Genomic DNA, 26,976 nt, shown 5'->3' with positions numbered 1-26,976 from the left:
CCTAGCATCCACAAAATGTTTACAAGGTCCTATATTGGATCTAAAATGTGCTAAGCCCTGCCAGTAAGCAGGATCACGCTCCATCTAAAACGTGGTTTTAGATGGCTAATTTTTTGATTAGTCGGAAACCAAGGCCTGCAGAGTTTACTAAAGCCGCTAACATATGCGACAGAGCATAGTCTGGATGCCAAGAAGTAGTAAGTGGAAGTGAAGCCAGAGTTGCGGTAATCATGCTATCTTGCTGAGGCAAAACTTATACCACTTAGATACTGCCCTGATTAATCCATATTGATGTAACACCATCGCAAGAGAGAAACAGAGTACCTGTACCTGCAAAAGAAAATCCTTAAATGGAGGGCCTAGATGGAGATTGTGACAGACACACATGTGCGGGGCCCTCGGCTATATTTTCTCTGGCCAGGTCAGACAAAAGCCCCATTGGCAGTCATATTTAACAGTCCTATGACTAGGTAGGCCGGTCAGTATGCCCCTTAAATGCTCTGCCTGAGTCCGCAATCCACACTCATATAGATGGTGACTGGGCTCATCGGTTTTCTCCGTTGCCCTTCGAAGTCACAAATTACTAGCTGCACATTCGGTGTTTGTTTCTTGTCTTTTCGCTGCTCGATATATATTTATTTTTTCTTTCCTCGGGTATTCATATTTGGCTCCATTTTCAGGCGATCAATAAATCAAACCAACTATTCATCATTATATATTCACTAGTCATAACACATGTCATTCTAATCAGGCATTGACACCCTTCTCATTTTGGCTGAGAAACCGATCGAGCCTGGGCAACAAAGCTGGACTTGCCAGTAGCCTCGTTATAGATGCTGTAGCCATAGTCAGCAGCATTAGGCGGGGTGTATACTAGAAAGTCATCAGCATTTATTTCTACTCCAACAAAGCCACACGCATACGGGAGTCCACATAAACAAGAAAAATAGGAGATAACACACAATGAAGTGAAACCGCGATTTGGTTATGGCTTGGGTTATGCACCCGATGGAGGCCAATGTCATCCGAAATGTAGGTGACATCATCCATGGCGTGCCTCCGGTCAGAAAGGACCTCCAGAGGTCGAGATCCAGCCTCGTTTTGGTCGGGGGTGCGATAGACGGTCTCTTGCAGCTCACCAGCCAACACTTTCATGATGCAGTGGGCGTTGGCGTGGTCATGGACCGGGGAGCCCTTCCGGGGATTCCACACGAGGAGGAGCTGACAGTGGTTAGCCACACCACACCACTGCCACAGCAAGTAAGCCGGTTGGTTTGTGACTCAACTTACAATATTCGCTTTATGGTTGATGTTTTCGATGGCATTACGCGTGTAGCTCTTGCTGGGGTCATTATGGAAAAATTGCAGCCAGTCATTGGGATCGGACACATAGCTCTGCGCCAGTGAGATCAAGTATTCCGTATCTACCTCAGACGATGCAATGCCCCCGGAAACTCCCAGGTGTGACTTGATATCCTGGACGAGGTGCTCGAGATTGTACCGTGGTGACAAGTGTGACGAGTCTGGCTGTAAGGCCTGAGCGGCTGGGACGTAGGAAGAAACAACAGACGATGTCATTGTTCTGTCTGGCGCGATGGCAGGTGAGAAAAGAAATCAACGTAGGAATCTGGTCCAAGGGGACGATGAAAGATTCCAGGACAAGCTCCTATAAATACCTAGTTCTCTCTGAAGTCACTTTGCAGGATTTCAATCGGCGAATGCCCCTAGATCCTGCGGTCCAAGGCTACACCGCACGACCGGAGACGAGGGGACTCAATGCACTAGCTAATCTTGATAGGCCTTTCCTGGGAGCTCGGAACCTACGAGACCAGGATCCTAAAATATTTGCAGTACGTTTCTGTTGTGGTGTTGCTTAGGGGGAACTCGGGATTAAATGTTGGGGTCCAAGAAGGTCCACGATGAAAGTGGATACGCACAACCATGCCAGTCCACTCTGCCAACCGCGTCCAATTAGAGAGAGAGAAGGAAAGGGGGGAAGAAAAGAAAAAAAAGGATTGGACTCTTGGGATAAACTAAGAGAAGATCAGAAAAGATCATCCGTTTATAGTAGGTCCATCCGAACTTGCATCTCACGGGTTACAGTGGACACTTCCATACGACTCATGTCAAATCCCCCTATTCTTGGCACACCGAGCCCAAAGAATATATAAAGTGGCTCTGATTTTTCTTGAGCTGGTTGACCAGATTGCATGTCCATAGATGCAGGACCAATTTCTCCAGGGTCTATCCAAGGCCGCTCAGGGGCCGTGGGAGTCGGGCGTCCTTCCAACCGCAAACAATCTTGCTCGAGCAAGAGCTTCTCTTCCCACGGCCCTTTCGAACCACGGTGCTGAGGTTGAAACAGTCAAGCGACATATTACGGAAGATCTTGTCCCCGCGTTCAATGGAGGCAGCATCAGCTCCAATTACTACGGCTTCATTACAGGTGGGGTCACTCCGGCCGCGCTCTTCGCGGACAACGTAGTGTCCGCCTACGATCAGAATGTCCAGGTGCACCTGTCAAGTCATTCAATTGCCACTGAGGTCGAGTTCAACGCGCTCGGCCTCCTGACGGATCTTTTGCGCCTAGATCGTCCTACATGGCAAAATGGGACGTTCACCACGGGCGCCACGGCAAGCAATCTTCTCGGCCTAGCCTGCGGGCGCGAATTTGTTCTTCGGAAGGCCGCTGAGAAAAAAGGGAGTACCATTCAAAGCGTTGGAGAAAATGGCTTGTTTGAAGCGTTGCAGGCTTCGGGCCTCTCCGGGGTGCAGGTGCTAACGACGCTACCCCATTCATCACTCGTCAAAACCGCCAGCATACTAGGTATTGGTCGTGCCAATGTACGCAATACCTGTCGCAGAGATGATCCACTCCGGTTTGATCTTGAGCAGCTAGAGAAGGAGCTAGCAAAAGGAGACAAGGCTAGCATCGTTGCTATATCATGCGGAGAAGTCAACACTGGCCGCTTTGCGACAGCAAATGGGGACGAGGTGCGATCGATCCGCGAGCTTTGTGACAAATACAGCGCGTGGCTGCATGTCGACGGCGCCTTTGGAATTTTTGGCCGCGCCCTGGACGACAGCTCGGAATTCCAAACGATCAAGAAGGGGTGCGAGGGCATGGAGTTGGTGGATTCGATTACTGGCGACGGCCACAAGCTGCTTAATGTGCCCTACGACTGTGGCTTTTTCTTCTGTCGACACCCTGACTTGGCCGTTCATGTCTTCCAGAATGCAAATGCCGCCTACTTGACTGTCGCGAGTTCGGATAGTCCTACTATTCCATCACCGCTGAATATTGGAATTGAGAATTCGCGCCGGTTCAGAGCGTTACCGGTCTATGCATCGCTTCTGTCGTACGGCAGAGTTGGATATCGGGATATGCTGCAGCGTCAAATCAGGCTCACCCGGATGATCTATGGGTGGATCTTCGACCACCCCGCTTACACGGCTTTACCAGCAGCCACATCCAAGGAAAGGCTACAAGATCAGGCATTTATCATTGTTCTATTTCGTGCCAACGACGAGGCCTTGAATCGTGATCTGGCGAAAAAGATCAACGAGACTTCGCAGATGTTTGTCTCTGGTTCTAGCTGGCAGGGGGTTCCTGCCTGTCGAATTGCAATTTCCAACTGGCGTGTGGATGAAGACAGGGACTTTGCATTGGTGACTGGAGTCCTGGCCAAGGTATCACAATGTTGAGTATGAACTTTGTAAATATACAGCTGGATTTGATGACCATGACTCGATGATCCAGGAGATCTTGTAACCCTTATATTGCGATAGTAGTAATAACGATGAATTTGGTATGGAATATTTCGATTTAGACTTTGGTTTTGGGTTTGATTTTGATTTTGAAGAAACAAAATGTTGAAAGGAATAAAGGGGAAAAGAAAAAAAAAAAAGATAGAGATCTCCGCAACTAAAAGGGAAGGATGAGCGCCCGGTCAGAAACATCGGAAGGTGCATGTTATGTGTGAGAATCTGACCAATCACGACTGTCCACCTACGTATCTCAGCGAAATTCGGCGATTGGCATTCGGCGATTGACTGGGCCCATTTCACAGGATGCTGCGCAGTTATGATGAGTAGCCCGAATCTAATATATCTGCATATTTCATTGTACTACACTGAATCCGAAGATGGCATACATGGGAATATATAAGTCATGAAAATATATGAGGCCAGCTGCGCGAGGTCTAAGAGTTAATCGCATGGAGTGTTCTTAGGAAGGCCAGGTTTTAACTGTTGCCCCGCACAAGATGAGAAATAAAAATGGATTAAGTACACCATAAAAGCCCCAGGCGCAATCGAAAACATAGCCACACAGCTCAGAAGCGGCGAAAGAGAGCGAGAAAACTACCAGCTCCACTGATCGATAGTAGCACTTGCACCAACCAGCAAACTAGGCGTCTGCGGACGATATCGAGTCGACTCGCAGCCACTGGACTCAAATCTCACACAGGTGATAGCAGAGGGGTATTGATAACTAGTAATTGGAGATTGGACTTGCGAGCCAGTGCAGAGAGAGAAGAGCTGGATTTTGCCTTCATCAGAGGCTATAGGGAGTAGGGAAGAAAAGTTAGCATATATACAGAATCCAAAGCACCTGCGGCTTGTAAAATTTAGGCTGGCAGGGGATGCATGTACCTTTTGCGAGTAAATTTAGCTCTGGGCTCACATCAAATTCGGGGATTACATGGGGTGTGTACCCCGGAAAGGTGAGATATGGTCGGGTAGAAGCATGGGAGCAGGAGATTGGGTTGGGTTTGTGCTGGAGGCCGTTCGGAGCATAGCGGACGTCGTACATTTGAAGCTAATAGATCTTGTTGTTAGTTACGCATTTTCTGCATTCTTTGAAGAAACAGCAATGGGGGACTGGTACCGATTGAATTCCTGCAACAACGAGCCGGTACGGATCGATCTTCCGGATCTTGAATACAGAGTGAGTATGTTGTATTCGCGAAGCACTGCCACCGCTACGCAGGTCATGCAGGAAAATGGTAGAGTCTTTCAACCCCGATGCAATGATGTTTGAGGACAACCACTCAACGGCGGTGACGTTTGCATGGGAAGAGTCACCTGGCGGGTGGAAGTCGTCAGGAAACGGCTTCTGAGACAGTGTCCAGCGACTCTCTAAGCCCTCAAGGGTATGAAGGCCATCTGAAGTGCCGATGGCAAAGAGCGCTTTCGGCCCAGACGGACACGCCGCAGAGCCCCAGAGTGAAGGAGTGGTACGGATTCGGATATTATGTGGAACTACAAGGGCCTCAAGTAAGCTTATCTGTGATGCCGAGGGGGCCGCTAGGGATGCGTACAATAAGGAGGCCAACCATGGTCCTCGCAATCATCACTGTCGGGCATCTTCTGGGGTGTAATAAATGAGTCTCCATTTGGGCCGCTGTCCATTGTTGTCCTGGGGGAATTAGCAGGGACTCTGGAGCGAAAATAAACCGAAAATGGCGGCCTCACAATAAATAGCCCGTGCAACTGAGGGACACCGATGATAGCTGAGTACGGCCTAGATTAGCGGAGTGGGTACAGCCAGGGCTCGGGGAACGAACTCGATATGCCTCTTTAGAAAGACATCGCTCCCTGTTCTGTCTGTATGACCAATGACTGTGCTTGGAATCCGGCAAGCATGCCCTGCTCGATAGTTAGGATAGCTTGCAACGACATAAGCAGTCGCACTTACGAAAGAGACGACTCGCCGCCATAGTGCCCGCCTAGTCAGAACCAGTCAGAATCAATAAAGGGACTCAAGCAACCTGAGACGCACCGGCGATTAAGATCCCTGACTCCGGGGTCCGCAATATATGCCGGATGAGAAAACCATCTGGCCAAGGATCAAACTTATGGAGCCTTTTGCGATGTAACTGGTTTGCATATGTGCGGACTCTTTGCTCCTCTCTCGCACCTGGGGACAAGGCGTGTAGGCCGAGTTCTTGTCCAACGTCGATTAAGGAATGGTTGAGGAAGCTGGCCTTTTGAATCCTTTCTCGAGACATTCGTTCATTGAGATTGACTCTCTTTTGGTGATGCTGTGTGGTATGAGTAGAGATGGCGCCTGAAGAATGGAACCCGACGAACCTCTTGTTCTATGCGCCTTTTCTTAACAGACTCCTTCGAGTACTGAGCGCCAGGAGGTGCAACATGATTGGCTTGGATTTTGAAATACTTATTCTTCTCGGCGTCTGTCGGGCTATGTTAGTGTTTGCATGAATGCACGGTTGATCGCAGGATAATTTAATAATTCACCTAAAATCCACAGTCAGATTCACCACGCAATGGACGTCAGGCTTCACGTACCATAAAAAAATCCCGGGATATCCCGTCCCATTTTTGCAACAGGACCACTCTGCTGGTCAGCAAAATGAAGGGTTCACCACCAGGACATGCTTTGGACAATTGAATGAGACATCATTGGCTCAAATGCTCTTTTGCTTGTGGCTGGAAGAATGACAGCCTATGATGACGGTAAAATCACTAAGCGGAAGCACCGTTAAACAAAGCGGCAAACCTCGGGGGACAAGAGCGACATGGAAAGGGAATACGCCACCGGTCTGTGGTATTATTCTGCCCTTACAAAACACGCAAGGTCACCTGATTCAATGCGAACTCACGCCTTCATCGATTCAATCACCTGATCCTCAGCACTCCCACACCTCATCCGCTACCTCTCTCGCGAAGACTGTTCTAACCTACTCGCACTCACCCTACCACTAATAAATGGCAGGGTTCGCTTGGGTTGAATCACTGGCTCCCGCGAAGCAGGTTCCCTCTTCACACTCCTGTCATCCTTGATGCGTTCATCCCTGTGGGACCGAAGCCGACCGACCAAAGCTCCCACATTACTACTCTCTCACGCCTTCGACCGATTGCGCGGCCGGGCAACGCCAGTTCACACAGAGAGGTGGGGGGGTTTCTTGATATTTTGAAGCCCGGGGGCAAGCAGGGAGCAGTTCACAGGCCTTCGCCTCGCGATCGGAAGATCCGGTACGTGGACGGCAGGGCTCCAAATTGACCGAGGAACCTTGTCTGCATCACCAATTGCGTTGCCTTACCTGTAAGGTCTCGTGAACCAGTCGGTCCATGGCATTCGCCTACCGAGGATGCAAAAGCGTAGTTCAGCGAAGCGAGGGCAGCATCAAAACGTGGCGTATGTTCTGAGCGCCTTCGCCACACAAGCACTGCGCTAGGCCTCTGTTGGGATCATCATTGAGTGCATTCTCGCGGCAGTTCTGTAGAGTTGAAAAGTATGATGCGAGAGCGATTTTGCCAGTCTACATTTGTAGAAGAACAGCAGTACCCGCGCCATAAAGCGGGTGATACCTCGTACAGACATCCTTTGTAGGCTCAGGGAACCGCCAGCGGCGCGTATAAGCACCATGCTGATTCGCCTGCCCATTGCTTCTTCCACTCTTCGACTGCCAGATCGCGAGGCTTCAGTCAGTAAAGGTCAGCTAGCGCGAAGACTGGCACCCAATCCGCTTCTACTGCAGCTCTCTTCGCGACAGCATCAGCGTGCTCGTTGCCCAGCACTCAGAAATGCCCAGGGATCGAATGAATGCGCATCCGAATTTAAGAGTGTGGACGCCGGAGGCGTTCGATGCTGCTCGCGATCTGCCTCGCAAACTTCTGGCCCAACGGCCTGGCGGGGTGGGCACAAACTTGTATAGCTGCTTGGTTGTCGGTGAAGATAGTGATCCGTTGAGGTGTTGCGTCGGAGAAGTGCGTTCATTGTGCGGGGGGGGTGTTCCCATGAAGCTCTGCTGTATAGACTGTGTGGTCTGCGAACGTACTGAGGGCCTCGCGGGCTGATCCAAGTGAAGTAACGGCTGTCGCGCCAACATCGCGCACCTCGGCAAGGTTATACTGCGAATTCCTATCTTACTACTCTCGAAGAAGGCCATTTGCCAGTGTATGGGACCAGGCTCGATATTTCAACAAGATAATATGATAATTTGTGTGACAGAAATCCTACAGGAGTGGTTCGAGGTTCGAAAATCATAGAATTTGGGTCCTAGACTGTACACTGGCCACCTCATTTGCCTGAGCTTAACCCCATCGAGTCAGTATGGCGACTTCTGAAACTCAAAATCCTTCCATTATACCCTTAGCTAGGTGATGGGAGGTCTAAATTGGATTGGGAATTCTTTAAAAAAAGCTATATGCGATGCATGGGAGCAGCTTGATCAAAACGTCGTTGACAGCCTTATTCGATCCATGCCTCGCAGGCTTGCTGCTGTACGCGCAGCGAAGGGCTGGTATACTAAATATTGACATTTTTCTTTTCATTGTGTATTTAGTCTGGATTTATACTAATTAATATTGGGGGAGTTAATAGGGTGTAACCAGACTTTTGGCCGCGTAGTGTAGGACATCAAAAGAGTTAGCGCCCTCCGCCCCGCGGTCCGCGGCGAAAAAGTATCGGCGCAAAGCAAAGTCCAATTCTCTACCCTTTCTCCTTCGCTCCCTCTCTTGAAAAGTCCCCCTACCCAAGCCTCTGAAAAAAATGGCACCAATCCCCGTGACAATAGTTACTGGGTTCCTTGGTTCGGGCAAAACAACACTCCTCCTCAACCTAATCCCGCAACTGCCCCGCACCTACCGACTCGCGCTCCTCAAAAACGAATTCGGCGACATCGCAATCGACTCGCAGCTCGCCTCCGCGCAATCCATCAGCGGCGTACGTGAACTGCTCAACGGATGTATCTGCTGCAACCTAGTCGGGCAGCTCAGCGACGCGCTGGAGCAGCTGCGTACCGAGGAACAACCCGACCGCATTGTCATCGAGACGAGCGGCAGCGCGTTCCCCGCGACGCTAGCGATGGAGGTGAACCGGCTAGCGCGTGAGCAGGGCGGGCATTTTGTGCTTGATGGCGTGATTAGTGTTATTGATGTTGAGAACTGGGAGGGCTATGAGGATACGTCGTATACGGCGAAGATCCAGGCGAAGTATACGGATCTGATTATCTTCAATAAGTGGGAGCTGGTTTCGGAGCAGCGTTTTGATGTTTGTCTTGATCGTGTGGGCGATCTGGAGGTTGAGACGCCGTGGGTGAAGTCGGATCGGGGGCACGTTGATAAGGATGTGTTGCTTGGGATTGATGGCGCGCTGTTTACGAAGGAGAAGGATCCTACTGCTACTCTAGTGAATCCGGATCAGAATAAGCAGCAGCAGCATGGCCACCAGCATGATCACCAGACTGAAGTCGAGGTGTTATCTGTAACACTTAAGTCGGCTGTCTCGCAGCAGACTGTCGATGTCCCTCCTCTCGAACGGTTCCTTTCTGCGGCGCCCAGAGACGAAGTCTACCGCATTAAGGGCATCATACACTGCTCTGCTCAAGATCCCCCCGCAGAATCATCTGAGAACCTTGACGCGAAACCGAAGTCTCAAGACTCGCGGTACTATATCCTAAATTGGGCGTTTGGGAGGTGGACGGCTACGCCTTCTGCGGTGGTCGCCGAGTCTGCAGACCCCGCAGTGGTTGCTCGTATAACGTTGATCCTGGCCCGATACGAGTCTGCCAAGTGGAAGAAGAAGCTCGAGGCGGGTGGATTGGTGCAGGCGGCAGACGCGGAGTTGGCAGTCGAGCGGCTGGTTTAGGGTTCGAAGGAACTGGCTCCACGAACTCTGGACTAGCTTTTGGGTGATGATCGTTGATGTTATGATGATACCTTGTTTAAGTTAACTATGAAATATATTGGTAGTCTTCGCGCTATGCTTTATGAACCCTCTACTGAATCAGATAAAGGGTACGATCGCAGGAGTGACCTATATACCTGTATATATGTTTCTGTTAGAAGAGAGCGTGCTTTGGTAAAATAGCTTAGGCGAGAGGCGACAATCGATTCAAGAAGCTTCGCTAGCGTTTTAAGCAGCGAAATCGGCCGGTAGGCCTTTGGTATGGTATATTCTGCCTTACCTGGCTTACGAATAACGATATAGAGCGATTCGTCGAATCGCTCGCTTAAGCGCTGTATTTAGTATGCCTGTCGGCCCGGAGGCAGCGAACGAAGCAGTCTTCGTGATCGCTGCGACAACTTATTGTGAGTCTATGACGAGATCGATTTGAGCATATCGACTGCTTCCGGATATATATATATCCAGCGAGGTCCGAGAGATCTACCTAGGGAAGCAGCGGGAATAGAGCGTGACTGTAAAGGGTCTATAATGATGGTGAGGCATGAAGCTATTCCCAACTGACTAGACTGCGGCATATCCGCATTTGCGGATACGACAATGCTATCCATATCCGCAAATCTGCGGATTTGGATATCACTTTAATATCCATATCCATATCCGCAAATTTGCGGATATCCAATGGATATCCATGGATATCTGTAAACTATCCGCAAGTGTATAAATCTCGCTAATTTAACCTATTATAGCCGATCATATAGTATTTATATCGCTGACTCACTCCTGGTTCTAACTTTAATATATATATATTCTGGTTATGATAGTATTATCCTGCACTTTATCACTATTCCTATATAAAATAATAAGAAATGCTAATGTATCTAAATAAAAGTAGTATTAACTTATTACTATTCCTTTGTATTTAGAGGTTAGCGGCGGTAGCTGCCTATAACTTTGTTATTCTTGATTAATTTGTGGTGTTATTGCAGAAATATATATTTGGTACTAAAGGCAGCCAGTATAAATCTTTATAAGATATACCAAAACTACTAGACCTTACTAATAATAGCCTAAACCCGTTAAAAATGATATTAGATAATAGTAAGACGTCTTTTTATTTACCCCTAATCTTTAGTTCCTATAATTCTATAGAAAGTTAGAGGAAAATTTATACGTTTTTTTATGTTCTTAGGGACTTGGTGATTCTGTCCTCTATATTTACGGATAGCTTTGGATATCCGTAGGATATCCGTGGATATCTTGCGGATTATCCAAAGATATCTATACTAGTATATAAAGATATCCAATAAGATATAGTATAGTAGGTATCTATCTATAATTGTTTTTTTCTACACGTCGAAATTATAGTCGCGACTCGTTTACCTATACCCCTTAGATTTAAGACAAAAAACTGTAAGTCTTCCCTTACTATACTTTTTATATTTTACCTTCCTACTACCAGAATCCGCTTAATATATCTTATTCCTAAGTATCTTATTTTTTAGATCAATTCTCTGAATCTGATTTCTTTTAATCAGATAACCTCCCTAGCCTAGTGAGCAGCCAACGAACGGTGGCCTAGACCTGGACAGACCCGCGGACAACCCATATAGGTCGACCCGTGGGTCAGCCCATGGGCGGGTCGTGGGTCAGACCTCTTGACCCGTGGGCGGGTCAAGATTTTTTTGACCCGTCCCGCGGGTCAATAGGTCAACCTATTTAACCTATTTAGGTAGATACTTTGTTAACTATATAACTTTTATAAATTATATTGTTCTTAACTATATTTTTAGGTATTATATTTATTTTAGTTAAATAATTTTTTATAGTAATTAGGAGAATAATTCTTAGAAAGTAATTCTAGAGAATATTATTTTAAATATTAATCGATTTTAATTTTAAAGCTTATAATTATTAAGTACTCGTGGGCGTTTACGAACCCTACCAAAAATCCGCGGGAGGCTATAATTATCTTTATAATTACTCCTTAACTTTTCTTACTACGGTTAGTAAGGTATATCGACTATAATTATTAGATCTATAGTATCCTCTTTTTTATTATCACTAATTAGCATAATCTCTTTATAAGTTTTTTAGGTCTTTTTTCCTTTTATATAATTTCTAACTTATCTTACTCCCGAAGCTCTTAAATAAATATAAGTTACTTCTCCTTGACTTCGAATTTAGTAATATATATAAGTATTATTAGATCCTATATAGTAAACGTATTTAGCGCCCCTTATCGATAATAGTAAATATTATACGCGGAATTAAATAATCGCTTAACGTTAACGTTAGTAACTAGGATTAAAAGGAGATTACGGGCGAGGCTTATAAATATAGGAAATTTATACTAATAATCCTTCTAGAACTAATAAGATAGGATTAGGATAGTATCTAGATAGAAGGCGGATTATAATAATTAGTATAATATTTAGATAGATTAGAACTAATACCCTTATTAAAACCAGGGTTCTAAGATAGGCCTTAAAACCCTGGTTCTAATAGGGGTAGAAAGATAGAAACTTAATAGATTAGAACCAGGGTTTTAAGCGATTATTTAGAACCCTAGTTTTAATAAAAGTATATATAGAAACTTACCTTCTTTAATATACTATATTACCTTAGACTAGGAGTTTAAGGTAGAAGAATCAGCTATTAAAAATATATTAAGCTTATTAGTTTAATAGGACTATTTTATTTTAGATAGTGATTAAGAGCTTAGAATATTGCTAGTTTAGTAGCTCAGAAGCCGACCCTTAAGACTTCGTTAGTATTAGGCGTTATAATCTATCTAAGGGTAGTCCTAGTCTTTAGTTTAAAAAAATTTAACCTTATACTAAAGGGCTAAGATAGTACTAATCGTATAGATATTACTAAGCTCTTTATTATCTATTATAGAGTAATACTCACGGAGTTTACCTTTAGCTAATTTAAGGACTCGATATATTTATTACTTCTATCTAACCTTCTTTCTACTAAGCTATCTAATTAATCTCTTAAAATAATTAAATAGCTTATTATAGATAGTAAAGATAGTATAAATAGTAATATCCTTTATTTTTAAGAGGACTATAGTAAATTAGAAAAATAGCTAGGTAATATTAAGAAGGTAGTCGATCTAACGCTACTTATCTATATCGATTTTAAGATAAGGATAATTATATTTAGAGTAAAATCGATTAAAGACTAATTATAACCGCTTCGTACGTTAGAGTATCAAAAAAGTTAAATTCTATCTAATTCGGATATCTTGAATTAGAACTAATTAAAGGTAGTCAGGCTAGAGACTAAGGAAGGACTCCCGACGTTAAGGGCTTATATTAATAAAGATTGTAAGGTTTCTAATCTAAAATATAAAGTAGGTTAGTATTTTAACTAATAAATAAGGAGTATAGATATATATCTTTATAAGAGTTATCGTAATATCTCGTTTTTATGCTTTTCGATAGGCGTATTAGATATATTCCTTAGATTAAATAGTCTTAGTTACCTCGTTTTAAGGGTTCGTTTTTATTTAGCTAAATAGTTGCTTTAAACTTAACTAAATTATATATATAATATATAGAACCCGAATAATCATTACCTTAAAGTTAATATCTAATAATTAAATAGAATCTTAGATACTTAAAATAAGGGTAGAGTTATTCGATATATTATTAGTTATTACTATAAGTACTTAGTCTTCGATCTAATATTTCTAGAGGATATCGAGGAGGATTATACTAAGATTCTACCTAGAGTATATACCAGAAATAGGTTCGAAGCTAAGTAAAACCTCTTAATAATTCTAGTCTATATTAATAAAATAGCTAGAGATAGCTATAAATATTTATTAAAATAGCGATATCTAATAGTTAAGACTAATAAAGAGCTTAGCCTTAGGCGGAAGCTTCTAAAGTAAATCTTTCTATTAATCTTAGGTTATTCCCTAGATTCGACGCTATATAGTTCGATAAAAAGGGAAACTAGGGATAAACGATAATAATTAGGTTATTCAAAGAAGGGCTTAGAATTTAGGATGCTTGATAGTTTAAAAAGGAAGCTGTAGGGTAATTATTATAGTAATTAACTATTACTCCTATAGCTCTTAGATAACTAGCTAGGCTATTCGAGAGGAGTTCTTAGCCTAAGAAAGATTAGTCTATAAATTAAATAATAGCTATATAATATACTATATATTCTATAAGATATTAGATTATTAAATATTTAGTAGTGCTTTAGCCTTTCTAGTATATACTCTGATTCTAGTAACGTTAGAGACCTATTATCCTATTCTTAGTATAGACTAGATAGTCTATAACCTTACTATATCGCTTATATAGGAGCTTTAGCTCTTCTATTACTAAATATACGACTTAATCAAAATATAACTATATATTAATCCGTTATAGACTCTCTTAGTTTATCTTCTTTATAGTATTATAAGAACTACTAATTTAGGTATTAAGCTACTAGTTTAAAAACTCTGCTTTATTTATACTATCAAAAATTACCTAGGTCTTTTTCCGATCGTCGGATCATTTTAGTGTTAGTAGTATAATAGGAGGGAGGCTTTACTCAGTTTACTAGCTTTCTGGTGGTTCTAAGAGGGTATCGAGAAGTTAATTAGAATAGAAAATAGATAACTCAAACCCCTCACTCTTAATAAGAGAGGGAGGGTATAAGGTAGATAACTAAGATATAGAAGAGATATAGCAATAATATATTAAAATAAAGGACTCGAGATATAGAAAAATAATCTAAGGTAAATCATCGTAGATTTAGGGGAATATATAGGTCTAATACTTATTTCTTATTAGTAGATAGGATTCGGCACTATCCTAGTGCTAAATTTTATAACTAATCAGAAGATACTCTATTAATATATACGAAGCTTATTAGATAGTAAGAAATAGATTAACGGGTTAACCTATGGGTTGACCCGTTAACCTAAATAATTAGATAAGAGTAATACCCTAAGACTATTATTTTTATCCCCCAAAAATTTCAACCTAACTAGCTAACCTTTTTATATAGATATATTAGAACTAGGGCTATAAGTAAACGCGTAGGTAGATTAAAACCGGGGTTTTAAGTAATTACGTAGATAGATTAAAACCCCGGTTCTAATAAAGGTAGAAAGACTACTATAAAAAGGTATATATTTTATTATATCTAGTAAAAGAGGGACTATATAACCCTTTTATAGCGAGAGACTCGAGATATAGAAAAATAATCTAAGGTAAATCATCGTAGATTTAGGGGAATATATAGGTCTAATACTTATTTCTTATTAATAGATAGAATTCAGTACTATCCTAGTACTGAATTTTATAACTAATCAGAATAGGCTCTACTAATATATACAAAGTTTATTGGATAGTAAGAAATAGGTTAACGGGTCAACCCATAGGCTAACCTATTAACCTAAATAATTAGATAAGAGTAATACCCTAAGATTTTTCTTTTTATCCCCAAAAAATTTCAACCTAACCAGCCAATATTATTATTTTATATAAATTCAGAAAAAATATTTAAAATAATTCTTTTATATAAATAAGACTATAATATACTTATATATTAATAAAGAAATATTAGATATTAGATTTATATCTATTTTATTGTTTCTAATATATATAGTTTATTTATATAAAAAGTAGAAGTACTACTATAGACTTTAAATATATATTTTTAGGTTTAGTATAAGAAATAGTTAACTAATATCTTCTTTCGCCTATATCTACCTATTATAAAATATAATTCTTACCTTAAAGTATTAAATTAATAAATTAATATATTATATATTCTAAATATATTATTACTATATAATATTCTTTTTATAAAGAGTTAGAATTATAAGTTATATTAGAACAAAAACAGTATTTAACAATAGTATATTATTAAAAAAGATAAGCAAATTATCCATCCTAATTAAGAAATTTATACTAAAATAGGTCAAAAATAGGTTAACCTATTAACCTATAGATCAACCTATAGATAGATCAGGATTTTATTGACCTAACCTATAGGTCGTGGGTTTAGGTCATAGATTAAGATCTTTGACCTATGGGACGGGTCTGTCCATGTCTAATAATTATCCCTTTACTATACTAAAAACGGTACGTAAAGAGACCCTACTTAAATCTAGTAATCTCCTTAAAGCTTTAAAGCTAGTTAGATAATAAGCCTACTAAAATAGGTTAGTAACGGTAGAATATAATTTTATCTTTAGCTATTTTAATTTTATAGAATATATAGTATTCGGCTTTCTTGGTTTTTAGTGGAATTTCTATCTACTACCGATCTCTTTCTAGGAATAGATATCGAAGATCTCTTATAGATCTAATTCTAGGGGGATAGAAAACGTTATTATAGAAGAGTATTCTAAATAAAAATATATATAGGCTTAGTATAAGCGATGGGTTATAGATAATCTCTAGGATTAGGAATATATTTCTAGTTAATTATTAAAGCGTAATAAATAACGTTTATATAAAAATAAGATATTAAATAAGAAATAAACTAATTTATACCCTTAGATAACTCTAAGGTATTTCTTAGCGAACTTATAGATAATCTTAAATAAGATTCGGGGTAGTCTATTTTCTAGATTATACTAAATTAAATACTATAGATATTTATACTATAGATAGTATATTATATTAATTTAATTTATAGTAAAATATACTATTAGATTATAGAGATATTACTATATTTTTTATAGTCTAATATTAAACCGCTTCTTTATTATACAAAGTACTATCTCCTATAGAGGTATTAAGTCCTTAATATATATTAGAGTCTTCTCCTTTTCTTTAGTATCTAAATTCTATTATTTTATAATCTTTTAAATACTCTATTTTAGAGCTAATTATTAGCTAAATACCTAGATATAGGATTTAATCTTATTTTTCTTATTTATCGACTAAGCCTATTATATATTAGGTCTTTATTAATCTATTTATAATATTAAAGAAAGTTTTTCTAGTATATATCTAAAGTACTAGCCTTTCTAATTCTCTTAGATTGTCGTCTATTCTTACTATACTATAACCAAAGATACTAACGTAGGAATAATAAAAATTCCTTTTTTCCTATAGCTCGAAACGTAATATTCGGATTAGCCTATTTAGAAATAGGAGACTATAAATCTTTTTTATACTATTTCTAACTATATCTTTTATAGAGTATTAGCTTCTAATTCTACTACCTTTTCTAGTATTTAATATACTATTCCTAATAATTATATATATAAGCTATATTTACCTAAGTCCTATCTATATATCTATTATCTTTACTATTAGATAATATATTATTAGACTTAATATTAGGATCTATCTTAGAATTATCCTTATCGGTATTACTAGAGCTAGAGCTAGAGCTAGAACCTATACTCTATTAAGAGTTCCGTTCTTAAATTATATTTATAGCCTTTAACGTCTTCTATAATTTTAGCTTCTTTAATTACTATTTATAATAAATATAAATTCCTTTATTATTAGATTTATTATTTAAATTATTTAGTAATACTCGATAATAGCCACGTTTACTAACTTAGGAATCACGAGAATAAACTTTACGGAATAACGATAAAATAGGTTCCGGAGTTAAAATATTAGTTTCTATATTAGAAGTATTAATATCTAATTCTATATAAAATAATTTAGAGCTAGGGCTTTTATTACTACGATAACTCTAACGTCTTAATATCTTTCTATATTAAAGATATATAAATATAAAAAAGAGAGAGATTAACCTATAGAATAATAGAAATATATTAACCTAGAACAATCTACGCTAGAGTCATAACTTAGTATTTAAAGATAAGTATAAAGTATTTCTACGAGGGAGTATTTAGAGAAAAGTATTATTATTCTAAAAGAAACGTAGGGAAACTATTTATAAAAAATTAGTATAGCGCTAATAATTACTTATTTTATCTATTTATAGGATACTATCTTAGAATACTATAACTAGATTCGTAAGGGATAAAAGAAGGTAAGCTAAAGGTACATAGTAAGTAAATAATAGATAATAAAGCAGTAATGGATATAGACGTAACGCGTCGTTTATACACAACAGACTTATAAATAACACGCCTAAGGGGCCTAGGCGGTAGGTTAAGGTAGGTCAGCTAGGTTTTAGGGTATATAGAGAAGTCGCTGAGGGGTCGTGGCATTAAGCCCGTGGGCCGATAACGCCATTTTCGGCGTCACTTAACGCCATTTCTGGCAGCTCCAGACCAAATCGAAAACTTCATTAAGTAATTAATATATTATAAACTACTAACTAATTATAGTAAATAGGGTCCTTAAAGGGTAATACTTCTCTTAGAATACTACGAGCCTTAAGTATAGTCTATAACTATACTAATACTACGTAGGGCCTTAGATAGACTTAGGTCTTTAGGGTATTTATAAGATATAATAGTTAAGGCGCTAATTAAGTTAGTTACTTAGGGATTAGAGATCACTAAGTAAGCTCTTAAGATCGTTAAGGTTTTTAGCTTTATAATTAAACTATAAACTAGTATTTAAGTAATAATAATACGATTAATCACGAAGAACTAGATATATATATAGTGAAGCTCCTTATATACCTAGTCCTCTATATAGGTATTAATAATAGATAGTATAGTAATAGATATATCTTAGCGCGCTCTACTAGTTAATCGTCTTACCCTTCTACTAGGGGCGAGTCACGTATAGGCCCTAACTATTAGACCTCGAAGAGCAGTTGCTATCATGATAGTTGATTGGCGGCTGTTCCCTACGCCTTGTCTCACGTGACTATTTGCTGGTTGGCCCTCGGTGGCCCATCTGTAAGTCGAGTCCCTCAATTAGTTGGCAGCTGCAGGGATCGTAACATATATCCGTGTTACTATTAAGACTAAATCTTGTCTTGCTAGTCTAATACGAGAGTATTAATTTATTATACAATATCTTCATGACTCCACGTATTATCGATAATATAAACGACTAGGTCTCTACCGAGTATCGTGATTATTCTATCGTAGGGTAGATTAGGTAATAAGGTCCAACTTCCTATCTCTCTCAATATCATATGATATCACCTGATCCACCCTTCCATCAGTTGGGAATAGCTTCATGCCTCACCCTCTCTGTAGACCCTTTACATAAATTAAGAATATTAAGATATTTTTAATCTTAATCTTATTTTTATCTTCTATAGGGAATAGACCTTAGTTTCGTTCTTAATCTATTAAAGATTCAGTAGTATTCTTTTATTTAAGCTAGCTTCTTATTTATAGGGCTATTTATTATAGTTCTTATAGATATTAAAGTTTACTAATTATTTCTTAAATAGTCTATAGTTCTTTATCTAATTAAGCCTAGTTAGTTTCGGATAAAGAGATTTATAATATCTTATTAAATATATTACTACTATATATTATAATAGACTAGGTTTATAGGGTTATCTTGTTTCTTTAGATAATTGAAGAAGAAGATTTAGAATTATAAAGAATATACTTAGTAAGGTATAAAACCTATCGATTAGATAAAAAAGTAAAATAGAACAATAGCAGATCTAATAGTATATCCGTGTTGCTATTAAGACTAAATCTTATTTTGCTAGTCTAATATAAGAGTATTAATTTATTATACAATATCTTCACGACTCCACGTATTATCGATAATATAATGACTAGATCTCTACTAAGTATCGTGATTATTCTATCGTAGGGTAGGTTAGGTAATAGGATCTAACTCTCTAACGTAATCGGTAAGCGAGTGGGACATGTAAGCGAGTGGGACACCCCAAAACACATAGTAAATGTGGTTATCAATCTCAACAATAATATATCAATTCTTTTAGATTTTAAGAATAGAGTTATAATAGGCCTTGAATAATATCATATATGGGTCTCAGATGATTAAATAATTATCAATTGAGATTACAGAAACATACACTGTAACTTTGGATATATATATGTCTCTCCACAACCACTATATTAATAGGCCTTAGACTCATGTAGTATAATAGGATGATTGTATATAATAGAGTTATATAGCTAAATATAATTCTTAGACAATAAATGTTGAGATTCGAGGTTGTATTTTATCGCATTTACTATGTGTTTTGGGGTGTCCCACTCGCTTACATGTCCCACTCGCTTACCGATTACATTATCTCCCTCAAGATTATATAATATCACCTAATTCACCCTTCTGTCAGTTGGGAATAGCTTCATGCCTCACCATCTCTATAGACCCTTTACAGTCTCGCTAAATAGTACGACGTAATTTTTCTGTATTAATCGCGTCTTCTATTAACTTACGGATGTTTACCGATAATAGACCTAATTAGTTTAGTCTAGGAGATAGTTAGTTATACTAAATAGGCGTAGCTAGTAGAGGGGTTCTTTGGCCTCGACGAATAAAGGGATTAGAAGATTATCTATGGGCTAGACAGATGCTTTCCCGGGGACGCCATTCTAAAAATAGATAGAACTATACCGGAGAACCGAATAAAGATATAGTTAGCTAGAATTAGACGTTAACTACTATAAAACGATAAAAAGAACAAGTGATCGATCCTAAAGACAAGATAGATAATAAAGCCAAGATCGAGAAAGAACCCGCTACTCCTGAAAAACCAAGCAAACCACGTGACCGCCCCCCCCTAACAGTACTAACCCTGGTAGACTTAACATGGTTCTCGTTTGCGCTTTCCCATGGCTCGGGGTTGGCGTCTCCATTTGCCCGTTTTCTCTGCATATAGTATATCCAGATGGAGTATTGATGACCAGTCATTTTTCGCTGCCTATTGGAGAATGGAGATATTGAAAGCGACTCTGACTTTGCCCTGGCTCCTCACGTCCTAGACTATAAAACTGCTTTGTCGAAAAAAATGATAGCTGGCCGAGGACCTCCGCCTATAAGATATAAGCGGGAGATTGATTCTGGGATACTTCGGATAGTCCTCTCACTTAACAGCGGTTCTTCTGCCTTTGTGTGTGTGTGTATTCTCTCAAGCTGAAAATTCTAGTCTGCCGGAATAATGTCCAGGATCTTGCCGCTCACATTACGTTGCTTTAACCTACTTCCGTTCAGGTCGTCCTTGGGTAACTGACCTAGTTGTCTAGTTCGTTGATCCGATCTTCGTACACGAGGCGTCTGCTAGATCAACAAAGCAATCAAGCTTCGCATATATTTTCGACGCACTCCTCTAATTGGCTTGGGGTTTTTGGGGGTGTGTGGGTGGGGAGTCTAGTAATACGGCACCATGCCATCACCATGAGGCAATTCATCCTGAGGGATCACCACTGGGGACTTGAATCTGCCTCTATGCTAAGGTAAAGCCTCTATGATAAGATAAAATTACTCAATTGCGATTACCCACTACTGCCTTGGTCATCAATGCCTCCAGATACTAGCCTACCAGGCAGTGATGACATCTTGGAAGGCCTGCCGCCAACAACGCACAGGTATCCATACAAGGGAAGCGAGCAATTCCTGGACACCATGCTGCGGGAACATGATCGCTGCCTAGAAGGGGAAGGCAGTGAATACGTGGTTTTTACCAACGTGGACGAACGCACCTTCCTCCAGGATCTCTCCGAATCCAGTGAGAAGCTCATCCGCAATTCCTTGAAATCCTACTGCTCAGAATCACAAATTCTAATTGCGAGAATGGTCTCCGGTCCCCACGAAGAGGCCGTTTTCGCCTTTCACGATCAGCTGAGAGACAAGCTGGAGCCCATGCATCTGGGGCATTCTCTGCACAGATTCGGGCGCAAGACCACCCATGAAGGCCCGAGAACAAAGGAGGCCGACCACGGCCTGTACCCACGGCGTCTTCCCGCTGGACGCACCGACAAGTGGCCCTCGATCGCTATAGAAGTTGGTTACGCAGAGTCTAAAGGCAAACTTCGGAATGATCTCCGCTGGTGGCTCTCTCAGTCAAGCGGAGAGGTCAAAGCCGCGATCAGCATCTCCACCCACAAATCGAAAAGAGAGATCGTCATCGAGATCTGGGCAATGACAGACACCTCATCTGGCACCAAACCTACCCTCCAGCAACGGCTGGTCATTTCGAAGCCTACGGCCGATGGCACCACCGATGTGACGAATGCGCCTCTCACCGTCCCATTCGAAAGCCTATTCCTTCGCGCCACAGACCGATCGGAGGAAGGTGATATTCAGATGACGGAGGATGATTTGCGACAGATGGCGGAAGAAATCTGGGAAACCCAGACATTTTAGATGCCGCAGACGAGGGAGGCCATGAGATGAAATGGGCTAGCGATCGGACGGTTCGAGATTGTTTTCCTTTGCTTTTCTGAAGTTGCTCACAGGGGAGCAAAGTTGGGACTGGGGTTCTGCCGGCCTTTCTCCACCGCCTCTCTGACCGCCCGCAGCGTATCTGTAGGTGGCAGTAGATAGCTTCTCTTTTTCTTCTCTCTAAGAAGGTCCGATAGATAGATAATTTAATTCTCTCTCTCTTCTGTTCCCTTCCTTAGAGTTCTACTTTCCCCGGCTTCCCCTAGTGCTCTCTGAGAGGTTATGAGTAGACTTCGGCATAACCCACTATAACCCGAACCCTAGGAATGCCGTCGGTATCGGTCGGAAAACACCGCCAGATTTCGTCCGAGCGTCCGGGGGTGCCGGTCGGTCTTGGCGGGTATCAGCTGTTTCGGCAGGTGGATCCGGGTATCGGGCGGGTGATTGGGCCCGACCGATACCGTAGCGGGGCGCGCGAGGGTATCGGGCGGGTAATTAGGTCCGCCCGATACCGTCGTGGGGCAGAGGGGGGGATCGCTCCTAGCAGGCTATCCAAAGGGGGTCGAACACGAAGATTTTCAGATAGTAATATTGATCATCTAGAACTCTCTCTATATCAAATCTTAGCAGTATCGCTATAATAGATAGGGTAGGAGATAGAAAATCGCGAACTCGCGATTTTAATAGGGGATACCAAGAAATAAGGAAGAACGATTTCCCTCCCTCTCTCCCTCTCTTTCGACTTTTTAACCCCTACGGCCGTAGTCCCTAAACTAAATCAACCGCGTAGAAGAGACTATATAATAAGCAGCAAAGTAACAGAAACAGAAAGAATAGGGTAGGCAGAGAGAGACAACTATTATTATTTAGGTAGTATTAAATATTAATCAATCATTATTAAAAAAAAGGGTTAGAAGACCCACGGTCGCGTCTATGATAGTACGAGCATCACGAGTACCATCACTAGTATCACCGGCCTTACTTCAGCCCCTACCTTAAAACCAGGGTTTTAAGGTATATAGCGATACTGCTTCATAAAACTTAGAACCCCGGTTCTAATATTAGTAATATCACCACTACTAATATTATCGCCGATCACCAGCGTCTGATTTTCACAGGGTAAGCAGCTCGAGGACGGCCGTACTCTATCCGACTACAATATCCAGAAAGAGTCTACCCTACACCTAGTCCTACGCCTACGCGGTAGTATATAGATCTATACGTTTCCTAGCTATCCACCTCTATTATTTAGTTTATACTAACTTTTCCTATAATCATCAAGACTCTCACCGGTAAGACTATCACCCTCAAGATAAAGTCCTCCGACACTATTAATAACGTTAAATCGAAGATTTAGGACAAGGAGAGCATCCTACCTAACTAACAGCGCCTAATTTTCGCGGGTAAACAGCTAGAGGATAGCCGTACTCTATCCGACTACAATATCTAGAAAGAGTCTACCCTATATCTAGTTCTTCGCCTACGCGGTAGTATATAGATCTTCGTCAAGACCCTCACCGGCAAGACTATCACACCCCTAAGATTAAATCCAGTATCACCTATCGATAACGTTAAGTCCAAGATCTAGGACAAGGAAGGCATCCCGCCTAACTAACAGCGTCTGATTTTCGCGGGGCAAGCAGCTCGAGGATAGTTATATCTTTTCCGACTATAATATCAATATAAATAATAGCGCTAATAGTATTACTAGTATTACCGACTAGTATCATTATTACTAGTATCTAGTATTATTAATATCACCGGCCTCACTTTAGCCCCTACCTTAAAACCAGGGTTTTAATAATATAGATATAAGTACTTAAAACCCTAGTTCTAATATATCGGGCCTTTATATCCTCTATATAATATCTACTATAATAAAACCTTCTTAGTAAAATAGAGTCATATATCTAATCAACAATACCGCCCTCGAACCGGAGTAATATAATTCCGTCCTTACTTAGGAAACCACACTATAAGATATAGACACCTTAATACCTTATAAACTTTCCTTTCTAGGTAATACCATTATATAAAGTGGCACCGGGTATTACCTATCTAGCTAATACCCTATATAGCGGCACCGGGTATTGCCTATCCAGCTAATACCCTTATATAGCGGCACCGGGTATTACCTATCTAGCTAATACCCTTATATAGCGGCACCGGGTATTGCCTATCCAGCTAATACCGTCCTAAGGCACCTAGGCAAAAATCCTAGTCAAGATACCCTAAAGCCCTTCAAAATATAAACCCATATACCCTATTACCAATATTTTCGGGCACCCTATTATCTTACACCCCTATCATCCTACGTAAGAAATACACAGCCTTAGTAACAGCGGTGTTAGATTCCTTATATATATAATAGTGCGTCTTCGATCCTTAACGCATCTATTACCACTAAACTACTATTACCAACAAAAAAAAGAAAAAGAAAAAGAAAAAGATCACGAAAAACCAAATCCCACAAGAATCGCTCGACCCCCCCCCCCAACCGAACGCCCTTCCTATCAAGCACACTTCTATCCCCTTTTTTTTTTTTTTTTTATTTTCTTTCTTCCCACACCCTCCTATCAACACCGCTCACCGGTTTTACTACCGAAGCACCCTAATCTAACGCCTAGTTATAAAAGTTGGAGGTATTAACGCAGGCTCAGCGACCGACAAGTCACTATCTATATCACTTCTATCTATCTCAGTATAAGACCCCCCCTCGCCAGACACTAACCCCTACTACAATAGACTTAGTTAATAGATAACCTAGATTAGTCTCTCGCTTAAGATATACCAGAGGCCGATACTCTATCCGTCTCCAGATTATCCCTATCGAAAAAGGCCGAGTAATCGGTGAGCTCACCCTCCGAGGCCGTGGAGATAGTATCACTATCTTTATCCTATAGTTAGGTCAACCCGTCGACTCTAGGAAAGTCGCCTAGTAAGGAAAAGAGGGGCGTACCTTAGCCACCGGATGATCTATACAGGCTGCCGGTCTTCCTACCAGCACGACGGGCGGAACTCCAGTCTCCAAGGTTATACCTAGAGACTATCCGAATTAGCAATCTAGCCTATATTAAGGGGTAAAGATAGAGACAGAGCCGCCCCCTTAACACCTACCGACACCTATCCTAGAACCGGGGTTCTAAGACAGACCTTAAAACCCCGGTTCTAGGATAGGTGATCGATTAGTAGGGTCATCAATAAGCAAGGATCCAATCAGCCATATATATACTTGCCACGTTTTTTCTTCTATCTACTATTACCAGAGGAGGAGTCACCACCACGTCATCGTTTCCCCCCAGCCCCGTTAGTACCGCTATTATCGTCGTCATCGTCGTCATCGTTATCGCCGCTATTATTGCCGCGCTCCGCTCTCTCCCTCTTCTCTTTTACAGCAGCGGTAGCGGCGGCCGTCGCCTCCTCGTCCTCCTACCGAGTCACACGATTTATCGCACTACACTTGCTTAGGGTCCTCTTAAAGGAATCGCTAAAAAGGATATCGATATCCTTAATATCCTTAAACGTCCTATAGTCGGCACAACCAGGTCTAAGCCCTAATATAGACCGTAGGAATTCCACCGAGAGCGCGGTAATATCCTCGGCCTACTAGGTTTCCTCTTCGGCGGCGTCGTCCTCGTCGATATCCATCCGGTCGTCCTCCGTACTCGCCTCACTATCCGAGCCACGATCTTCTTCCTTTTCGTCGTCCTCCCTAACCGTATCAGTCCTAAAGGCCCTATCTCGACGGTCCCTAGTAGCCAGAACCTTCTTACCCTCTATTCGCGTGAGCTTAAGCTCGGCTAAACGCGTTACGATAGCGTCGTGGCGTTAGGCTGTTAGCTAAGATAGGATCTTTTAAGTATTATTAAACTTAATATAACGATAGATTATATAGTCCTAGAATAGGATCCACGCCCTCTGCTGCTCTGTCTAACCTAGATAGTACACCTGTCTAATCGCCTAGAAGAGACTATTAAAATTAAGCGATAGCTTAAACAGCACGACCCGGGAACAATACGCGTGGAAGTTAAGGCCTATTACTCCTATATTATAAGTAGTCACAAGGGCCGTGTAGGTATCGGTCTTAGACGTAAATTTCGATAAGGCCGCTATATAGTCTATTAGGCTTATATTCGCCTTAATAGTTGTGTAGTCGATACTTAGTACGAATAGGAATATCTCTACCAGCCACGCCGTTATCAGCTAATAGTAAAAGATAAAGAAACACAGCCTCTGCCCTACTAGTTTAAAGAGCCCCTCCCGATTAAAAAGATCGTAGAGGTAATAGAGATAGGGGTATTACTTAGCCACGTAATAGGCTATCCTAACCTAGTTATTTAGTATAAGATAGCTTGGGTCTAAGATAGAGTAGGCGTAGAAGAGACTAAACCCCTAGTCCGCCGCCGATATATTCTTATAGATAATTTTAGCGAAGGTCGCCGCCGGGATCTCTAGGGTCCGTCGCCGGAAGAGATCTAGCTTAGGGTATATCCCGATAAAAGAAAGGAACTAATATACCTTCTAGTTGATCTAGCCGGGCGCCTCCTATAGCTAGGCCTCGCTATCCACGCCCCCGCCTTTCTTTATCGCGTGTATTAACTAGTGATAGGTCCGGTCGTGCTCGGCCTAATCGCCCGGGCTATAGCGTAGCTCGATAGTTATAATCTATATCCGCGGAATCTCCTCGCTAATTTAGATCGTGACCCTATTCTCCAACGTAAGTAAATCCCCTATATCCCGTTAAAGGAGGCAGAGCTGGAACAAGATAGGTAAGGCCTTAAAGCTAGTAACTACGGTTAGGTAGCTACCCTTAGCTAGCTTAACAAGGCGCGCCGGGTCTAATAGGGTATATAGCCTCGGGTCGGGCAGAGCGGTACGTAGCTCCGACTACTTAGCGTAAATATCTAAGGGGTCCGCGGTCTCGTCGGCTTGACCGCTATTAGGAAACGGGAGGGTAATTACCCTATCCCTATCGGCGTTAGTCTTGCTATATATTTTAGGGTCGTAGAGGAGGGCTAGATAGCTATATAGATCTAGGGTCCGGTTCTATATAGATATGGCCGTAAGAAACCAAATCGCGTCGTATTTTAGGAGGGC

At 41.3% G+C, this 26,976-nt stretch overlaps 5 protein-coding genes across 5 annotated transcripts; 3 read left to right on the top strand and 2 right to left on the bottom strand.

The window, feature by feature from the left end:
- Nucleotides 1-766: 766 nt before the first annotated feature.
- NUU61_003453 (uncharacterized protein) lies at nt 767-1,578 on the bottom strand (the record flags this gene model as incomplete). Its single annotated transcript, XM_056654035.1, has 3 exons — nt 767-873; nt 963-1,221; nt 1,291-1,578. The coding sequence occupies 3 exons, from the start codon at nt 1,576-1,578 to the stop codon at nt 767-769; spliced, it is 654 nt and encodes a 217-aa protein (XP_056512062.1).
- Nucleotides 1,579-2,220: 642 nt separating this feature from the next.
- On the top strand, nt 2,221-3,705 carry NUU61_003452 (pyridoxal phosphate-dependent decarboxylase family protein; the record flags this gene model as incomplete). The annotated part of the gene is made up of 1 exon (XM_056654034.1): nt 2,221-3,705. The coding sequence occupies one exon, from the start codon at nt 2,221-2,223 to the stop codon at nt 3,703-3,705; it is 1,485 nt and encodes a 494-aa protein (XP_056512061.1).
- A 703-nt stretch (nt 3,706-4,408) lies between these two features.
- Nucleotides 4,409-6,343, bottom strand: NUU61_003451 (uncharacterized protein; the record flags this gene model as incomplete). Its single annotated transcript, XM_056654033.1, has 8 exons — nt 4,409-4,447; nt 4,685-4,819; nt 4,889-5,262; nt 5,322-5,419; nt 5,699-5,729; nt 5,783-6,044; nt 6,094-6,197; nt 6,313-6,343. 8 exons carry the CDS (start codon nt 6,341-6,343, stop codon nt 4,409-4,411), a joined length of 1,074 nt encoding a protein of 357 aa, XP_056512060.1.
- A 2,175-nt stretch (nt 6,344-8,518) lies between these two features.
- Nucleotides 8,519-9,616, top strand: NUU61_003450 (GTP-binding protein; the record flags this gene model as incomplete). Its single annotated transcript, XM_056654032.1, has 1 exon — nt 8,519-9,616. The coding sequence occupies one exon, from the start codon at nt 8,519-8,521 to the stop codon at nt 9,614-9,616; it is 1,098 nt and encodes a 365-aa protein (XP_056512059.1).
- An 11,399-nt stretch (nt 9,617-21,015) lies between these two features.
- NUU61_003449 (uncharacterized protein) lies at nt 21,016-21,861 on the top strand (the record flags this gene model as incomplete). The annotated part of the gene is made up of 1 exon (XM_056654031.1): nt 21,016-21,861. One exon carries the CDS (start codon nt 21,016-21,018, stop codon nt 21,859-21,861), a length of 846 nt encoding a protein of 281 aa, XP_056512058.1.
- Nucleotides 21,862-26,976: the final 5,115 nt, after the last annotated feature.

Source organism: Penicillium alfredii (genome assembly GCF_028826965.1).
Source record: "Penicillium alfredii strain IBT 34128 chromosome Unknown utg000005l_segment0_segment0, whole genome shotgun sequence".
NCBI lineage: Eukaryota > Fungi > Ascomycota > Eurotiomycetes > Eurotiales > Aspergillaceae > Penicillium > Penicillium alfredii.
Note: the sequence above shows the minus strand (reverse complement) of the source record. Positions and strands in the feature narration are given on the sequence as shown.